Below are 21,038 nucleotides of genomic sequence, written 5' to 3'. Positions count from 1 at the left end.
AAACTTCATATGTCTAGATCATTTATAAATACTCAGACACTGAAGTGCACTGCATAAACCCACATAAATTATGTTTTACATATTTATTTTTAAACATAATTTCAGGATTGCTTCATTCCATGAATACTGAAAAAAATCCTACACTATCATTGACAGACAGGAGGCTAGAAAATTAGGCACAGATTTTATTTTTCAGTTTTATTTTATAATAAGAAACTGGACCAGTAGAACTATGTAACTGAAGCTTGAGTGCGTGCACTGTTAAGGCCCCTGCAGTCCTTTACAAGTTTTCAGTGTACCGCTGTTGTGAACTGGGTTTGCACTCTGCCAACAGAGCAGCTCTGACCCATGGAGAGCACTCCTTCAGATCAACACTGCCTCAGGCTTTACTGCTTTCTCCAAGAAGTCTTACATTTCAGGCATCAAGTTGAATTTCTTCTGGAGATGATTAACCCAAACCCATGACAGATTTTTTCCAAGATATCCAACTCCTTATGTTTATTTTATCCTGGCTCTTTTTGGATGTACTGGACACAAGTAACCTACTCATTTTACATGTTGAAGGGCTGGTGGAGAGCCATTAATTCCTTAAAATGAGAAAATATTTCAATGCAAGAGTTCTGTTGTGTGAGCTCAAACTAAATAATAAGAAACAAAGCCATAGAATTATGATTTCAAAAGATAAAACCCCTTCTGCACTGCAAGTTTCTGTAACACATTTTCATTACATTTCAGGACAGATCTTACATTCTCTGAAAATGCATTATTTTGTCATTTTTGTTAGTGCTATATGGATTAGAAACTGCTTCCCTAATGTGGCATACAAATTTAGAGCCTGGGAGATATGTAACAGTTACAGTTTGCTGTAAACATGGCAATTCAACTCATAGAATTGCAGCGAGGCCAGATTTCAAATGTGGTTATTAATCCTTTTGGGACAACAGATTATTAAAAGACAACTTAAGAAATGGATGTTTACAAACACTATGATGCCTGGGAATTGATGCCATTAATATTTCTCCATTAAAAAGAGCTGATTTCTAAAAGATGAAAACAACTAACACAAATTTTCACTTATAGTTCAATGTCTTTTTACATGCTTTTAAATAACAAACAACAGAACATTTAAAGTCCATATAAAGATGAATACTAGCATTCCAGCCTCAGTACCTTCTCTTAACTGTCATGTAGATGTGATTTGTCAAGCATTGGTGATTTGAATCAATACAAAATCTATTCAATGTCATACATAGATTTTTAAAAATGTATTCATATTTTATAATACAGAAAATCTAAGAAACTACGTTGATCAAGTGCAACAATATTTTAATGAACTCACAGAATTTACTAATAGCCAAACTTAAATTCCAACTTTCCAAAGTCTCACATTTGCACTTTCAATTATCACTAGTAAAAATAATCTATAAGAATGTTTTGCAATAATTTTCGCTTGAGACTATAAGGAGTTTCATAATTAGGAACTATTATAAAGCTGGAAAACAGACGACTAAGTGGATTCCTTGATATTTATCTTCAAATCATATGACATAATCACAAGCTCATTTTACTTCTTATTCTTGAAAAATAAATGTTATTTCTACTGAAAATTTCAACAGAAATAAATAAATATTGCCATAATTAAAAGCCACCCGAGAAAGCATAATCTATTCATTATCAAATTTGTATTGGTGAAATTGGTCTTAACACTATACCCATTACATTTTCCTTGGTCACCATGAGCATAAAATGACAGGAAATACAGTACTGCTAAGTAGAACTACAGGTTCCCAAACTACAGCAAACATATCTTATCAACACAGCCTGGTGCATTTTTAATATAGTTAAACGTCCAGGCATAAATCATTGTTCACATTTTCAGGTGAAGTCACATTGCACTGCTTCCACTTTGAAGTGTATGGTATAGATGTGTCACTGATGGATATGGATATGACTAAAAATAAATATAGTATATATGCCAATAAATCACCTAACCTACAAAATTAAATAGAGCACAATCTGTGAAATTACGTGAAATAAAGTAAATCATATCCAAATAATACTTGGATAGTTCGAATGGATTTTCATCTGATCTCCTGCATTCTTCCAACTTGCTCCACAGATTGGAATTCAGCTTTCCATTCCACTGAACAAAAATTATTTGGATAACCCACCAAAACCATTGAGGAAACTGGATTAAAGAGGACCCCAAAAGACACACACTGTTTGTAAAGCTTGTAGCAAAAAAATGTGCTTGGCCTTAGGGCTCATTCTTCAGTTCTCAGACACTGTACTGGGACTAAGTATTCACACTATTGGCTAGAAAAGTATCCTTCCTCTATGTAAATGAAATTACAGATCCTGTAATTATGGACCCACAGATGGCAGAGATGCTCTGTTACACATTCAGCCAGGACTAATTGGAACTTCCCAAGAGAAGTCAAGGATAGATTTTTCCTTCAGTTCCTGATGTACTTTACCCAAAACAGTCAAGACTACTTTACATTAAATTAACAACTGAAATAGCCTCCAGACAAAAAGAGGACAAGTAGTCATAAAGCTTTCTAAAAAATATGCTTTGATGCAAAATAGGATATTTATGACAATTATCTGTGTGCCTTATAAAGTTTCCAAAATTTTGAGATCTTTGAAATGTCACCATCTACAAAGAACAAAAATATCTCCAAGAACATTCAGTGAAACAGAATATTCATTAAAGAAGGCATATTTTGTTTGTCAGCTACCTGACACTAAATGAAACTCAACAACCATGATGGAAGCATAACCTTATCTCACCAAAGAAAGCAGTGTAATATACACAGTCCCAGGAAATGTCCAGCAAATCTTCAGGAGTACATCAAGTCAGGCTTTCATCTCTCTTCAGGTTTTTGATCAGGGTAAAATTTGTTATGAGAAACAGTAAATACATATTTATACTTGCATATTCTATGGCTCACTTTACAACCTACTCAAGTTAATGTCACAAAAAATATTCAAATATATTTTTATTTAACTAATGTTTTAATGTATCTATAATACAATGACCACATGCATTAAATTTTTAAAGAAACTGAAGCTGCATCTGACAGAAAGTGTTAGGATTTCAAAATGCATATTGATACTAGTAATTACACCAGTGAGTAATTGTTCATAATTTACTTTCCTTTTAAAAGACACAAATAAAAAGTCATAAGTGCTACATTTATTGAATTATTATACCTACTTATACTCCTGGTATATGCATATATATTTGTGTGAGTATAGACACATGTACTGTATGTAAATACATTGACACATACAGACACAGATATATTGACACAGATATTGACACATACAGTAATGCATTGAATTGCATTCCCATGGTTTCTGCCTCCATATGCTGCCTGTATTTTTAAATGGTAAGCTCTTCTCTGTGAGAATAGTATTTCCTTGTGCCATTAGCATGGTGTTTGTATAAGAAAGGGGTTTATTTCTGACTAAATTCTGTGTCCTGCTGTGATTCAAATGTGAAATAATGGTTCCTGGTGGGGATTTGTCTAGCATCAGTGAGCAAAGCATGATGACTCATCTAAAATTTAATAAAAAAGTATTAATACATTTTGAATATTTATGAATAAATAACTCCAGTTTTGAAAATGTATTTTCCAACAACATGTATGTCAACTTAGAGATGTGTGCATTACCCTCTGGGATTGAAGTTACGCACAAGTTTTCAAAATTTGTTACAGCATATCAGCTTATCAAAACTTTTGTAGCAGGAAAATAAGAAGGAAAATTATGACAGAACAATAATCTCAGGAAAAGAAAAGCATGAGGTATTGACCTCATTTCTTTTCACTATTTTTATATCTCTTATGCTTTTATTATTTTTTGTCTTCTTTGTAGTCTTACACACAAAACCACAATGAAGACAGAAGACATTCATCATTCATTTTAACTAGATTTCTTCTTAAATATTCATTACCATGATGTGTTCCAGTTTGAAAATCTAAAACTGTTCTAATTGTTTCACTTCCCAGGGCATCCCCTTTCAAAAGTAGTGATTCTGTTATTTAACAGATAACACGTGTGAACTTGCTGTTTTGCTGTTGATGTTGACTTCTCCCCTCAATTTCCCAATTTAAAGAAATAAAGAAGGAATATCTAGAATGTGCTTTTCTTTTTTTTTTTTATTTAGTTGTTTATGAAGAAGATGGTTTGGAGTTCAAATTTTCTACCCAACGACTTACTATGAGTCGGTGGAAGTAAAAGGTCTTGAATGGAGGAAGTTTATTTCCACCACAAAGGACAGATCTGGGTTCTATCGAATTGAAATACAATGACCACAAGATTTATGGATACAGAGTGAAAACATTCCTTCCACCTTCTTGTTACAGAAAAAACTCCAATGACAGAACAGACCCAAAGAGATCTATTGCAGGCAAAAGAGGAAGAAATGCTTAAAAGGTAAGGAATGGGAAATGCGAAACAAGAGAAGACATCTCTGATAACACAACTCTGTGAAGTTATTATGCAGGTGCAAAGTGTTACTAATTCTAAATTAAGAAACTCCTCATTCTGTCTGATGATACCTCACATACATATAAATAAATGGTCTTTGTTGTATGCTCTAATTCACAATCTAGAATTTTCTGGACATAATGTCTGAAGTAGCAATGCCTCTGGTAGAAGGACAAATTTCTGTTCTGGTCAAGCAGAAAAGTATAGCTTGTCTTCTTGAAGGCTCAGCAGACTGCACATGAGCAGCCATGAGTGGTGTAAAAAGTTTGTTTATTAGCCTGCTAGAGGAGTAAAACGGTCTTTGAAATGAAAGATAAGATAAAGATAATTAAGATAAGATAAAGATAATTAAGAGCACCACCACTATGCTTGCTTTTTGATATCCAACCTGCCTTGGTACCTTCACTCCATAAATTCAAAAATTAACTGCAGTAATATTTAGAATGCGTACATCAGCTTTTCAAAACAAAGGGAAAGGTTTTCAGGCAGGAGCAAATACACTGGTGGCAGGAAAGCTAGCCTAAACCTACACTGACTTTAGGGTACTGAACTTGTATTCAGGCTTATCTCTGATGTGGTTTTGATTTAATTGTTTCTATTGGACATTCACTTTTTCACAGGCAGCCTGCCTGTCCTGCTTCCTCAGCATATGATGCATTCTGATGTATATAAGCATATGCCACAGAAACATATATGAGATACTGGGAAATGCTCCGTCAGGTGTAGTACACACAGACTTTCTATAGTCAAGGTAAATTCAAGCTTGGATCCAAGGCAAATAATAGTGTAAAAATATTTCCTCTTCGGAATTCACCAAGAATTGTTTCCAAATAAATTTGAGCATGGACTCATGAATGTAAGGCAAATCTAGGCTTCCATACAGCTAAATTAGTTGACTGAATTGCAATTCACGTAGACTCAGATTTATTTCACATCTGTATCAGACAGATTCTAATTTTTATCCTCATACAGTGAATGTTAATATAGTATAATTTGTAATTTTACTTTGCGAAGCTGGGAATAGATCAGTTAGCATATGACTATGTCTTTGAAAAAGATAAAAACATAGAGATGAGAACTTTCTGAGTACACTACTGGGTTGCAAAAAGTATCAAAACAATATAAAATGGAGATGATTGTCTTCTTACACCAAGGGCATTTAAAATAGGCTTGGCCTTATTTTAATTGTACAGAAACCGATGAATGTCTGACATGAATTTCAACAGTAAAAGAGCTACATCAGTGTTTAAATATTTGTGAAATATTTATGTAAAATAATCTAATATTTACATGCTGAATGTTCTTTCCTTGCCTTCTGTCAAATGGTGAATTTCTGGGGAATATTTATGAAAGTACTCGCCAAAAAACATGTTAAGGATTTTTAGGAGTTAATGTCCAGCTTTGGAAAAGGTGGCAATTTAATGAAGAATTTGAAGTGATATTTCATTTATGAAGTTTTATTCTAGTACTTTGTATTTTATGTCTCTCTGACAGGCTTTGACATTTTCATGATGAAGATATAATAATAAAACAATAAATAAATAAGTTAGACTCCATTTCCCTATGAATTAAGCTCTAGGAGTAACTTTTGCTCTCTGCAATGAATTGAAATTGAAATGTTTCACTGCTGTGACTTGAGGAACAGATAAGTTCCTTAAACTGCTGCCTTTTTCTATTTGCACATATTGTTTTATATTTTGAGTAAGCCTTTTAAACAGGCTTACTCAATGTTTAAAAGACATTGCAAAATATATATGCTTATATGCATAAAGTGAAATACTTGTTCATACCTTCAAAGTATCCAGCATTTATAGGCTGTGTCTTCCCTGGTGCTTTCACAGAGAGACGTTTATTTTCATTGTTTTTGAACAACGCCAGGCGCACAGCTGGGTCTAGATGACAAGAACAAGTTAAAATCAAAGGTCAGACCCGGCTCATTCATTCCTCCAAGCAGCTTTTCACCTTTTAGCCACTTAATAAATGAAAATACCTTTAAAAGTAGGTTTTATATTCACAAAGGATTACACTTTCTAAAATAAAGCCATATAAATACACATGCAACTGAGAATCAAAGTAATTGTTTTGCAATTTTAACACTGTTGATCTTCCAGCTCACTCATCTACAAATTAAAAATAAACTCTGAAGCATATATTTGCAGAAAATATTTTTTAAAAATCTGGATTTTAAGCTTGAATTTAAAGCAGAAATATTAGCAGGGTACATATAAAGCAGCATTTCTAAAAGCTTTGGGTTATAATTACTCAACAGTCTAAATTAAGACATTTACACCTAAAAATGTTAACAGGATGCATCTTATTTTTTGAAGCTACACTTTTAGATAATAAGCTAGTCTTCCTCCATCTTCCATCCTAATTAAAATTAAAAAATTGAAATTAAAAAATACCCCAGAAGTCTACATGCTGAAGTATAAAATCTTGATTGTTTCTTAACTGTTACTTTTAAAAGTTTTCAAAGAGGTAAAGATGAGCAGATAATTGTATATAAATCTATATAAGACATATTCCTAGACTGGCAAAAGAAAAAGAGTTTAATTAACAAAAGCTACACTGATGCAAAAACCACACAAGTCAGGAGAAGTGTTTTTCATGTTATTTACAATAAGAAGGAAGAATTTTTTGCTTGGCACAGGATGAAAGTCAGAGAATAAGAGAAACAGTGCATTAGAAGGAATGTGAAAATTGTGGACACAATACAGAATAAACCAGTGATAATACAAAAAAAAAAAAATAGGGACTGAAAAAAAGTAGAAACAAAAGCAGATACACAATGATGAGCAAAGTATAGACAGTTTTGTAGGTATGCCATGGAGCAAGGTAATATGATTAACAGAATGCCAAAGAAAAGATACAAGAAATATGTTTAAAAGAACACAGTAGCCCAAACAGATACATCCACTCTCAGGAGTATATTAGAAACCATGAGGCAGAATAAGCTTGTCTACAAAAATGACTAAAAACTGTCCAAAAAAGGTAGAATTAGTAACGAGGAGGAAAAAAGCAATGGAGTTTATCAAAAAAGTAGAAATGGCAAGGGAAGGATCTGAATTTTCTCAAAGAATGTGCATGTAGCATAAATTAATATGTGAGACACTGCCAGAACAGACAGAGCAGAAAAACAGGTTACGGAAAGACTCAAAGAGCATTCAGACATAATACATTGGAATTACTAGTTACGTCTCGTGCTAAATTTTGAGTCCGTTACATGATCTCATTAATGTTTATTGAGAGAGTTTATAAGACCATGACAACACTGCAGCAAAGTAAATAGCTTTTTTGTTTGTCAGTTTTCCTATTTCTGAATGACCAGAATATCCTATTAAGACGGAGGGCAACTTCTTATGAATTAAGAAGGTGGGAATTTTAACAACCATTTGTAGATTTGGTTTTGACTAGCCCTCTATAGCTGTAATAGTCACTTCAATTACAAACTAAAGGAAGATAAAGAGATCCTAAGAGGTCAGCTTTTTTCCCAGAGAATGGGAAGATCAGTGATAAGCCTGGAGAAGATCTCTAATGGGGTGTGGCACTCTAAGAGATAACACATTGGCAAAACACATCAAGATGTTACAGTGTACTTGGTCAGCCCACACTGCAGCAGCATGTGTTTGACAGAATGTTCTTAATGGTGCTAACCCCTCACAAAGCAGCAAACAAGACTAATGAAGGAATAGTGGCATGTGGGGAGGGACAAAATAAGGCCATATCTTCTTCACAAAGCAGAATCAGTGATACCTTACAATTTGTTATCTCAAATTGGCTAAGAGCCTCCCTCATTTGGTTGTAGGATGTTTATAGCTTTCAGATTAACCCAGAGGATGTCATATTTAGAGTAATTTCAACTCACTTTTACTATCTAAATTCAATGAAACCATCCAAGAAGCAAAATAAATAATGATTAGCTCCATTAGTTTCAAAGGTGGATTATTAGAATGATTCTGATAATTGGGTAATTTTATTCACAAACTGTATTGCCAGGTTTATAGATTCTTTCACTATGTATAAATGGATAAAATAGCCTTCCAACTAAAAAAAAATTTGTATCAGACTAGTGTTCATCAGGGTAGCAAAATTTTGGGATAGTGAATCACAGTAAGACTTGTGATTAAAATACCTTGAAATCGTATCACATTATACTTTAAAAGTTCTCCTTGAAATTTTAGATAATAGAAGTTATAAAAAATATTTTAAGCATGAATTATTATTGTCTCCTGAATAGTTCTAAGATACATGGCCATACAAGTCCTGCACATGGATAAAAATGTAAAAATACAATTTTTTTATAATGTAATTTTTCCAACATCTAGCATACAGTGTTGACAAAAAAGACTTCTAACATCTTCCAGCTTTATACTAGTTACAAAAATGAGTGTCTTTCTTCATAAAAGACCAAAGACGAAGTGACAAAATCAAATAAAACCTCTTAAGACAAAATGCAATTGAAAATTTCCAAAGTAATTTTGATTAATTAAAAATAATTCCTGAAATAATATATTTTTTCCTATGTGGGTCTATTGACATTGCTCCAAAATGTTTTAAAAATATCATCTTTTCTTATCCAACCTCCCACCCAATTCTATGAAACCACCAAATCCAAAGTTAAACTACATTAGAGATTTTTGGTGAAGTCACTCAGAGTTATTAGCCCCAAGTTAGATTTCTCAAATGTTTATTTGTGCACAAAAATATCCACAGCAAAGTCTTCCGTGAACTGGGAAGAAGGGCAAATAATGGAAACTGTTCTTCTAAGAGATTTCCATCAGAATATTCATCTTTGAATCTTTGCAAAATAACTTAAAGAATCTACATCGATTTAACACAGTGCCAGACTACTTAAATTTGTACCTACCTGGATCACCTCAACCATTGCCTACAGCTCTTTTGTTATTAAAAATGAGTCCTTTTCTTTATCTAGTGCCAAATGTAAGCAATATTATATAGATTACTTCATAATACTAGTGCTTTTCAGTCTCTGAGTGAGCTAGGGAAATGACCTGCATGTATGCTTTGATGATGAGCAATCAAATGTCTTAGATTTCACACAGAGAACTGTGAAAGAGTCCAATAGTTCAAAATCATAGAAATATCTTCCTGGATTCAGGCATACTCATTTAAATGTTGCTTATCAGATGACGATTTGTGCTCTCAATCTAGGAACCAGGGAGGTAATTTAATGTACATTCCTTGGCTGCCTCCAAATATAGAAGTTAAGTTGGACAAACACAAGATATCTTATGGAAATAATATGGAAGGATTAGTTACTGCCTGATATGGCACCACATTCCTAAACTTTTTGTTAATACGTGAAACTGAAAAATTAAAATATTTGCCATTCATTTTTGTTGTGCAATACCTGTAATTAGGAAAACATAAACATAACGTGACAACTTTAAAGAGATGGTAAGACAAAGTTGTACACAGCAACAGATGCTTATCTATAATGTAAATTCGTTTGAAAGAAAGACCAGATTTTGTTCCATAAATGGTATAGCAATTAGAACTCCAGCTCATCCATGGCTGGAGTTCCCAGAAGCTACTTCTATGCAGAACTGACAATCACAACAAATGAAGCTTTTTTTCTGTTACTAAGAAAATATAGATCAATGGTCATTCATGTAATGTGTAATAAGGAATATGCCACAAATTTTCATTCTGACTGTTAAAATGGATTATCTGTTTTGGGGTTGTGTATTTGAGGAAGGTGGGTTGAGATTTTTACTGTTTTTCATTTCATTTTTTAACTAGTATTGAATTGCTGTCTAAAATTCTAAACTTCAACTAAAATATTTGCTGACCTCTATGAAATATCTTTATCATTGTGTTCTGGTTCTAGTGATCAAAGTCCATTTCAGCTGCTTTTTACCTTTTAAAATGTTTTTTTTCTTACCTATGTGGCATCAAGTATTACCATAGAATCACAGAACCATTAAGGTTGGAAAAGACCTCCAAGATCATTAAGTACATTGGACCAAACACCACCATGCCAACTAAAGCACACCACTAAGTGCCATATCCAGTCATTTCCTGAATGCTTGCAGGGATGGTGACTCTACCATCTCCCTGGGCAGCCTGTTCCAATGCTTAATTAAACTTTCAGTGAAAAAAAATTCTTCCTGATGTCCAACCTCAACCTCCTCTGGCACTGCTTGAGGCCATTTCCTCCTGTTCTGATGCTGGTTGCCTGGGAGAAGAGACCAACCCCCACCTGGCTACAGCCTCCTTTCACGCAGTTGTGCAGAGCAATTAAGTTCTCCCCTAAGGTTCCTCTCCTCCAGGCTAAACAACCCCAGCTCCCTCAGCCACTCCTCACAGGACTTGTGCTCCAGACCCTTCCCCAGCTGTGCTGCCCTTCTCTGGGCATTCCCCAGCACCTCAATGTCTTGAAGTGAATGGCCCAGAATTGGACACAGGATTTGAGGTGTGGCCTCACCAGTGCCAAGTACAGGGACACAATCCCTGCCTTGGTCCTGCTGGCCACACTATTGCTGCTCCAGGCCAGGATACCATTGGCCTTCTTGGCCACCTGAGCACACCGCTGGCTCATGTTCAGCTGCTGTCAACCAGCATCCCCAGGTCCTTTACCTTTGGGCTGCTCTACAGTCACTATTTCCTAACCTGTAGTGCTGCCTGGAGTTGTTGTGATCCAGGTGCAGGACCCAGCACTTCACCTTGTAGAACCTCATGAAATTGGCCTTGGTCCATCAATTCAGCATGTCCAGATCCCTCTGCAGAGCCTTTCTGCCCTCCAGCAGAAAACTTAGTGTCATCTGCATATTTACTGAGGCTGCCTTCGATTCCACTCCTCTGCCCCCACCCATGATCATAAATTAAGAGATTGAAGAGGTCCAGCCCCAGTACTGAGCTCTGGGGAACCCCACTAATGACCAGTTGCCCAGTGGATGGAGCACCATTCACTACCTCTCTGTGGACCTGGCCATCCAGCCAGTTTTTAATCCAGCAAAGAGTGCACCTGTCCAAGCCAGCTTCTCCAGGAGAATGCTGTGGGAAGAAGTATCAAAGGCTTCACTGAAGTCCAGGTAGACAACATCCACAACCTTTTCCTCATCCAGCAGGTGAGTCACCTGGTCATAAAATGAGATCAGGCTGGCCAAAGCAGGACCTGCTTTTTCTAAACCCATGCTGGCTGAACCTGATCCACTGATAAGAGAATTTTTTTGCAGAGGAAAAGGTTAAGCAAAAAGTAATACACCAGTGTAGGAGAGACAAGCTTTCAGCCATCTTAAAAGAAAAAGAAGTTGACAGAGGCACTAATATAAAATCCACAGGATGAGGGAAATTCCAAGTTAAGCAAGAAATTTGGTTCTATTGTGCCAAGACATCTTTAGGAAGCTAAGATTGTTATGAGTCACAGCCACTTAAGCACCACACCATGAGGTGAAATAATGTCTGCTGTATTAAGATTTCGAATTAGAATTTCTATAGAATATTATGCACCCAGGTTAACAGGAATATTTCTGATATTATGCCAGTTTTACTTGGCTTTGAATTTCTGGTTTCTTGCCCATACTTTTTGTATTATCTTAATGTGTAGTAAAAACTATTACTGATATTGACTAATACTAATAAAAACTAACACTGTTATTTCATATCAGTACAATGCAGGCCACAACTTTCTTTAACTACATAAGCAAGCATACATAACAGCAGTGGATTAGGACATACAGGCCTTAAGGTCATTAGTTGGTGGACCTGGTCTGTTGCAATATAAGCCTTGCCTGAATCACTCCATATCATAAGGCTATGCTACTTTAAGCTCTCTCTCCCTTGCAATACAATACAAATTTAATGCACTTGCTAGTATTTTCCATACTTTTTTCTTTACTGAGAAGATATGTGGCCAGACATATGAGGTAAGATACTTCTCAGTTACTTCTACATATCTAGAGTTTAACTTTGTACTTCAGCAATTCAGTCTAGCTTTTGCATCTAGGCAGTGAGACTCAAGTAGTCTGTTTTTGAATTATGTTTTAAGAGGAAATTTCTTTCCATAAAACAATTCAGATTACTTACTCAGGTGTGGACTTCTATAATTATCAAATGGATACCATCACTGTTGCACTAGTAGAAGACAAATGTTTTATTTGGAAAATAAAAAGGAATTTCCACACCTGAATATATTAAGGATCAAAGATGTTCAGGGCTGCCCAGTCCAGGTGCCCAACCCAGCAGATATCTTGAAAATATTAAAAAGCAACTGTATAACTCTCTGAATGCAAACTGGTTTAACACTTTGCATTTGTGAATCTCAGGTCTAAGGTAAAGGACTTTGACAGTATATGGAACCAGAAAACATACTCTGACAGTTAGTTTATTCTCAGAGGATCCATCGATACCTTATCATTACCTGCAAGTAATGAGATCTTTACACAAAATTATCAATAACATATAAAAGATGTTTGGGATTATACTGCAATCTCAACATAAAAGTTACAGGCTTAATGTAAAGAGCTTATAATTTATTTGTATCTAGAATCTTTAGAGTTGTTGTTGCTTTGCATTCTCTCAAAGCTTGAAGTTTTACTTCTATGTCAGATGTGTAAGTAGATATAACATCGAAAATTGCTTCTTTATACCTCATAATTCCCACTTATAAGTGGCTGCTGGTTGCTTATGTTCTAGTGGATATGAATGCTTATCACAAACAAAATTATTTTCTTGTAGTTAGCATACTTCAGCAACTTTCAATTAGCAAGCTAAAAAGGAAATAGTTGCAATTATAACACTGCAGATGTGGAAATCCAAAAGAAAGAACAGAAATAGTATTGATAAAACTAAATTCTACAACTTTCCATATACATATCTCTAAGTACAAGATAAATGAACCTCATTTCAGTGGAGATGAAGGCAATAGGATGGTAACTGCTATAGGAACGTTAAAAGACAATGTTGACATCTACTTATTCAGATGAATTTCAATCTGCTTTTGAATATTAGAAGGAATCAAATCTCTCTTGTAATTCCTGCTTCAGTAGGGTTAAACTCAAAGCAATTGCCTCAGAGTGTGAACTGTCTCTCCCCAGTTACACTGAAATTGCTAAAAGTAACCTAGCATGAGCTGTACCAGGCAGAGAACTAGGAAAGATATTGGCAGCCTAATGGGTCTGGTTACAGTTTCCTGATCTGGAGCTGGCTAGCCTCAGGATAAGGTGTATCCACTTTAATTTAAATGGTGAAAAGTCCTTCTCTTCTACCAGACCCTCAAAAAGACCCTGATTTACTCTCACCTCTTTTAGAGGATGTACCTGATGGAAAACATAATTATATATGTGGAAATTCTTTACACACGGAGAATATTTGATCAGGATAATTTTTTTTTAGTATAAGATCAGAGCTTTAAGATCAATTAAATATAAAAATACTTGTTTTGATTTATAATTTCCATTATCAATTTCCATTAATAATTTCCTTATGGACAAAGGAAGGACTGACTGTCAGTGTGCTGTATGAGAAAATATAGTCAGCTTGATAATCTTTTCACTGAAAAGGGATGGAGTGAAGTATCTCAGTCACATCTTTTGGTACTGGAAATTATGCTTTCTCTTCTTCTGAAAAAGCCCTTGTGATTTTAATGACTGACAGAGAAATCCATACAGGCAAATTATATACACAGGTTATTTTTGTGCTTGATGTAATAGTCAGAAAGACAAAAAAATTCTATATGAGGTAGTGTCAAGAGGAGAAAATTTGAAACTATAAAAACATTGGGCAAAAGGTTTTTTAGTTTTTTTAAAAACTAGCAATGTACTTTGAGAATATTCCAAGCACTACATTAAAAAGCTCAACACCCATACATCATATTGAATAATCTGAACAAAGCGAACATAAACATACCCAAGAAATCCATTAGAACTACAACAAAAACAGGACAGCAAATTTGATATGCTCAATCAGACATCTATGACTGGATTAATTACTAACATAAGACAGACAGCAAATGGAGAAAAGAAGACATAACCTAATAAGTTTTATTCACTGAAAAATTATAGAGGCCAAAAAATGGAATATATATAAAAAAACTCAGCTGCACGCCAGATACTTATTACTTTATTTTTTCATGTGCGATAACATGGTAGGGCACCATGGAAAGCTATGAAGATTTCAAAATATTAACTTTAACTTTTTATCCATATATTCGCATTTCCACAAAGCATGATTTGCTGATTAAATGTCTTTTTGTTGCCAACCCTTTTATTATTTTCTTAACTATAGATAATTTTTATCAGATTTAGTCTTAGTCATAGTTATGGTATTTAATAATACCATAGTTATGGTATTTAACACAGAAAAAAATTTATAGAAAAAATATTTGCCTAGATATATCTGTAGGCTGGGCTTTTTCCATTCAAAGAGCAAAATATCTTTCAATATTATCAACACTTAATACGGAAGTTTTGCAAAGTTATGCAGAAGAGTGTAGCTTGTGATACAAAATATAAGTAAATAAGGGTGCATTTTATAAAGACCATTTAGTATTAGGTCCTATTGTCAACTAGGGTCTTAAATGTTTAAATGTTTCTTGTACTATCAGTATTTGACTAATATGTTTATTAATATATTCCAGCAACCTTTCTATTAGCATATCATATTAACAACTTCTAAGGAAGGTTCATTGACATTAGAAGTATCTGAGAAGAACCAGAATTGGATAAGAAATTGGATAAGCTTTATCTATTTCCACAGTAAATATATAATTTTAAAAATGTAATGATGTACTTTCACTGTTGTCTTCATAAATAGTTCTTGCATAAGTCAGAATATTTAACCTAAGATATTCTCAAGAAGGAAATACAAGAAACAAAAAAATGCAGAAATATCAATTCCACATCTAGAAAAAGAGGTACATGAACAGGAAGAAATAAAATTTCTGCTTACCATAGCTGTCAAATATTCAACTTCAAAATCCAGTAGAATGGTTTTTAAAATCTAAATATATTGATTTAAACTGAGTTGGTTTTACTGAATCACACTCCACCTTTATTCAAATTAATGTTTAATGTAGTACAAGCAAAGTTTTTAAAAGAGAAACACTATTTTAAGAATGGAAAAATAACATCAATATAAGCATTATTTTAACTGTTGACTTACCTAAACTTTTATTACTGTATTTTTTAGGTTTCATTTTATGGGCCCTCTTCAGCAATAGCTGTGCAGTAGAAATATCCTTAAAACCCCTAAGGGAAGAAAATGACTCACTAAATATTTCACATGTATTATATTACACCAGCTGCATATTATTGTATAATACACTTTTCAAAAACAATACTGGTGTGTAGTACTGATCCATAGTATGACTCTTTCTGAGTTGCAGAGATAGCTGCAATTCTTAACATTACATTATTGCAATTTATTAAGATAGTTTCCCAGACACAAAATTAATTACAATAATTTTTACTTTGGTAGAAAACAGAGATTCTTCAAAAGTGTAACTTCAAAAAAGTAAGCAACAGCAAACTATACTATACCTGTTTTTAGAATTAACTGTGTAAATAAAAGAGCTTAACATACCATTCTTCTGATATTTTCTTTTCTTTTTCAGACATAAATAAAAACTCCTTTTTTTCTTTCCAGTTAGAAAGCTGTGACATTGTTTCCTTCCCTGACCTGGAAGCAAAGTATAAGAGCAATACTGAAAGGTAAGTAAATAAGAAAGGGTCTGGGGTTACACTATTTTGCAGCCTTTGTTACTCTGCAACTTGTTTGTGCCTTTTAAAGGCACTTTTGAAGCTTGGAAATTATACCAAAAAATCCATTTTAATACTCCATGAAAGTTTTATCTTGGAGAGTAATAAAAGTCTGCCATCAATTTGAAATGTTTACATTTCAATTACTTGAAGCATATTTCAGTCCTTTCACAAAATGCAGCTGTTAAAGAAATCCCTTTTAAGCTTTATCTAGTCTTAAAGATCTCTATTTAAAAATCTATTTCATAACATATATGAATAAACAGAAGTTTTATGATTTATAGTCAAACCTAAATAAATAAAACTACACATATATATTCTTATATTCCTAATTACAGTAGTGAATGAAAAATCACAACTGAATTTAATATATTTGGTTTTAGAAAGGAAATACATTTTAACTCCAGTAATAGCACATTAACCAAAAGTAGCAAAAGCATCAGAAAATAGGTTCTTCTTCTCCTTTTTATTTTTGTCAAATCCAAATGACCTAAATACAGTTTAAAACAATATAACTTAACTTACCTGCTATGAAAATGAATTTTTTCTGCTGAGTATGAACGTGGTCTCTTAGCACACCGCCAAACTTCTTGTGGTGCTAATGGCAAACTATTTGAATGTCCACTGGAATCTGAAGGCCTAGAAAACTTCTAAGAGAAAGAAAAGGAATGCAGCTGATTATCCCCGTAAGTTTGAGTATAAAATGTGCAGGAAAACCTGCACCAGGGTTTGCAGAGTATATCACTATAACTAAAAGGATGCTTAATGGTGATATGCCCATTAAAGACCTTACTTTCAACTAACTGAATAGGACAAAAAGGTGACTTTAGTTACACTTAACATCCCCAAATATAATAAACTGTACATTTATAAGACTCTTTTCTCTTAATTGTAGGAAACAAAACATTAGTAATACTATGCTTGTAATAAGAATACAAAACCCTACAAAAACAAAAAGCCAAAACTTCAAAGTTTATCTAGCAGACATTACAGTTCGATGACCTTTAGCTGTTCTGAAAACATTCAGCTGTTGTCATATAATGCAGATCTTAGCATTTTTAAAGTAGTTTGTCAACTAGCAATTTTTAATCCATTGCCAAATGTGCAGATGAAGCACATCATCTTTTTTTCTGCTACTGTGAAGTAAAGTGTTGAAATAAATCCAAAATAAAGAAAAAATAAGCAAATGAAAGAAAATCTAAAAGAAAAATTGCATCTTGAGATCAGGAGGAAGTCTGAGACTTCTAAAAGTAATTGTGTTTTTAAGTCACTAAATTGTCATATTAATCACCTCAGAATAGCATATCCTTAAAGAATGAATAAAGACTGAAGACTAAGTTGTTTCTGTGACATGTTACCTTTGGCCAGTGCAGCTGGTTTGAGAGCAGGAGTGTTTTTGAAGGGAAACAGGTGGAATCTAGAGTTAGCCATTCCTTCTCTAATGCAGCCTGCATGAATGAGCAAAGTCAAACAGTGCACTGATAAAATCAGTTTAGTTTTGATAACTCTTGCAAAGTCTCTTTTAAATTGTCTTACATGCTTTGTACACCTTTTCAAGTTGTGTATCAGAACTGCCACCTGCAGAGCAATCAGACTCAAAGCACCTTTGGAGATGCAGTGCTGTACTGTTTTATTTTAAACAAATCAGATCAATAGTATTTGTGGGTTATGGAGGTCCTTTTCGGGTTTTGGTTTTGCATAAGATGTAACCCCTCTTTCTCAAATTCCTGTAATTTTATGCCAACATTGTTAGTAAACCCAAGTTATTATAAATGACTTCCAAACTTTGAAAAAATACAGACGTTAGATACTTAAAGGCATAAGGAATATGAAGAGCTTTGTGTGATGTTTTTGACTTACTGAGTATTTTATGTCCAGGTTTAGGTGCCTGATTCTGTCAAACTTGTTTTTGTTGAACTGAATTAGTGAGTAATTTTCATTGAAATTTGGGGTTAAAAAAGTAAATTCTATATAATGCTATATGATTCAATTATGCAGTTTTATTTCTGATGTAATGGATTAAATGGGAAACTAAAATAATAGTTGGAATTAAGAAGGGTGACAGAATTTGTTGCTAACTGGAGTCCTTAGCACTTTAAGGTAAAATTCACTTTTCTTTCATAAAAACAAACTCTAGACTTTGTTTCAAACCCAACCTGTGTATGACTTGGTTTTCTTATAAGTCCTTGAGGTTTTTTACCACGTCTTTTCAATGTATTCTGATAAGTGAAAGAATTAAATCACTCCCACACAGTAAGTAAATACCACTGAAGAATTTGGCTTGACTTACAGGGCTCAGCCATGCAGGTTCTTCTTACTTCAACAGCAAAGAGCCTGCGGTTCATTCTTTTGAGAATGTCTACTTATAAAACTGGACTCTCTTCTTCGCACTTATAAAATATTTCAGATTGTACTAATTTCTGACCCTGAGAAATGATCCTAAGTTTGGACACCTTACTGTGTAGTTTGTGGAAACAGGACTTTGCACAGCTTTAGACTGGTGAACAAGATCTTCCAAGGCCTTTGGAATATCTCATATTCCAGGTATTCTGAAAAGATAGTTTAGGTACTGGTCACAGGATTTAGTGGGTCTAAGATGACTCTTTCTGTTTCCATTCTGATCAAGCTTTGAAAAATAATGTTTGATTTTATTTTCATGTCTTAAAAGGGAAGAATTCCTACATCTGATTGATTCCCTGCTTCTGGAATTTCCTGTTATTTGATTACAGTATGTTTTGGGTGTAATTGCTTGATTTAATAAATCTGGAAAAATTCCATGCCCTCATTAACAGATAACCACTCTTCCCCTCCTCAATATTTCAATTAATGATAAATATATAACATTATCCATTTTAACATACCTCCTCTCTTGGGTAGTTGTATGTGTTAAGAAATCTATGTAAACAAACTGCAGAGGCATGGAACAAACAAAATGTATCACATTCCTTAACTTTTACAGTTATCTACAACCCACTAATTTATCTCTCTCCACTGATGTGGTTACTCTTACGCTGATAACCACTGAGTAGTTGATTCACACAATTTTCATTTAAAAAATCCATTCCAGAGAGCAGACTGTAGTAAATCAAATCCCAAAAGTGATCAATTAAATATGTGACATTGATACTACTTTACTATTTGAACATGGAAGAGTGACAAGTTCATATCTCAGCAGAGACAAAGCTATAGCAATTCATGTTTTACAATTGCCTGAGTGTTATGAGCAGAATGGTCAAAAAGAAAAGCTATGAAAAAGGTACAACATCTGACTGAAAACTTCCAGTGAAAATAGATATTATTCCTCCTTGTGCTCTTTAAATTTACTTCTCAATCGCACTATACAAATAATATTTTTAATTCCTCAGATGAGAATTTTTCACCTATTTTTCAAGACTGGGCATACAGTCCAATCAACAGTGCTGGTATATACAGGTATAAGAAAATAGCAAACTTTGGAAATTATTCTTACTCCTCTGTTTGCAAAAGAATCAACAGGTGGGAGAAAAGTAGATTTGCACTACTTGTACAATTTAAATGTCAATCAACTTAATCCGTGTGTACAGTGATGTGTCCATTATTTACCTGAGTACTTAAAGGTCTTCCAGTAGCAGTGAATATTATCCAAGCTATAATGTCAAATTTCAGGCCAAGCCTCCATGCTGGCTAGTTGAATTTTTACCTCTGTGATGAAATAGTTTGTAAAAGAAAAAAAAAAAAAAAAAGGAAAGAAAAAAAAAAAACCCAAAAAACCACCCCAAAACAAACAACCCCCCAAAACTAACAAACAAAAAACTAAACCAAAACAAAAATCCCCTTGAGAAATAACATTCCAAATATGTAGCAAATTTTTTGAAACAAGAATCACTTAGCAGAACACTGATGGAATCCTTTTGTTTTATAGTTGTACCATAACCCAATTAAACTCTTTGTTTAAACATTTCTCACTAATATTTTCCTAGCCCAGTGTTTGCCATTTATTAACTTAGTACTAGCAGTAGTTTCATTTCTTTTGTAGTCTATAAAATGTGTCCTATGTGTTCAAAAGAAATATCAGTAAAAAGACAAAAGTATGAATCAAAGATATAAATATGCACAAACAAAAGAAGACAGCTTATTTACCATTTAAGTACATCTTTTACTCCTATGAATGCACAGCATATCATAAAAATATACCACAATTATTTTTGTTTTGTCCACAAAAATAAACACAATTGATTTTCAAACACTCCCTTCCACTATCTTTTGCCTGGCTATTTTCACAGGACTAAGCTGAAGAAACTTCTGCCCACACCTTCCCTATAAACAGTCCTAATGAAAAGTTTATGACAGATTTACCAACATCTAAGGCTTAAAACTAGATCTGTTTGTACTGCCATTGTTCACTAAGATTAAAGAACAACAATTTGAGATGAATTACAAAGCAAATAAAATGAAAGTTTTTGACTCTATAGTCTATACAAACAGCTATAGGTGTGCTATACTTGTATTTATTTCTAAAGCCAAATTAAGTAATTTCCTAAAACTGTAGCTTTACTCATATGTGTAAATCACACACAGTTTATTTAACACATATTAGTTCATCTGAAGATATCTTTTATGCTTTTGTATCCTCCATACTTTATTCCCAGTATTTGTTTCAAAAAGTCTGTATTAATTACTTTAAGTTTCAAGTTTCACAAACATACAAAACATACATAGACCTTTCTAATTTTTGTTGCACCTATTTTTTTGATAACCCATTTTAAACAAAATTTTCAATTTTTAAACACAATACAATTATCCATGATACCACTCTTCAGGAAGAAGGAGGTGTGCATCCAT

General features: G+C 33.7%; 1 protein-coding gene across 1 annotated transcript in view; it reads right to left on the bottom strand.

The window, feature by feature from the left end:
• LRRIQ1 (leucine rich repeats and IQ motif containing 1) overlaps positions 1–21,038 on the bottom strand; it is a 102,723-nt gene that overhangs the window by 32,531 nt on the left and 49,154 nt on the right. Inside the window, 5 exon segments of the mRNA XM_068190330.1 lie at positions 6,288–6,389; positions 15,622–15,707; positions 16,042–16,137; positions 16,743–16,867; positions 17,576–17,665. Of these exon segments, the coding sequence (XP_068046431.1) occupies positions 6,288–6,389; positions 15,622–15,707; positions 16,042–16,137; positions 16,743–16,867; positions 17,576–17,665 (499 nt within the window).

Source organism: Anomalospiza imberbis, chromosome 5, assembly GCF_031753505.1.
Source record: "Anomalospiza imberbis isolate Cuckoo-Finch-1a 21T00152 chromosome 5, ASM3175350v1, whole genome shotgun sequence".
NCBI classification, from domain to species: domain Eukaryota; kingdom Metazoa; phylum Chordata; class Aves; order Passeriformes; family Viduidae; genus Anomalospiza; species Anomalospiza imberbis.
The sequence above is the reverse complement of the archived record's forward strand: the minus strand, read 5'-3'. Positions and strand labels throughout refer to the sequence as shown.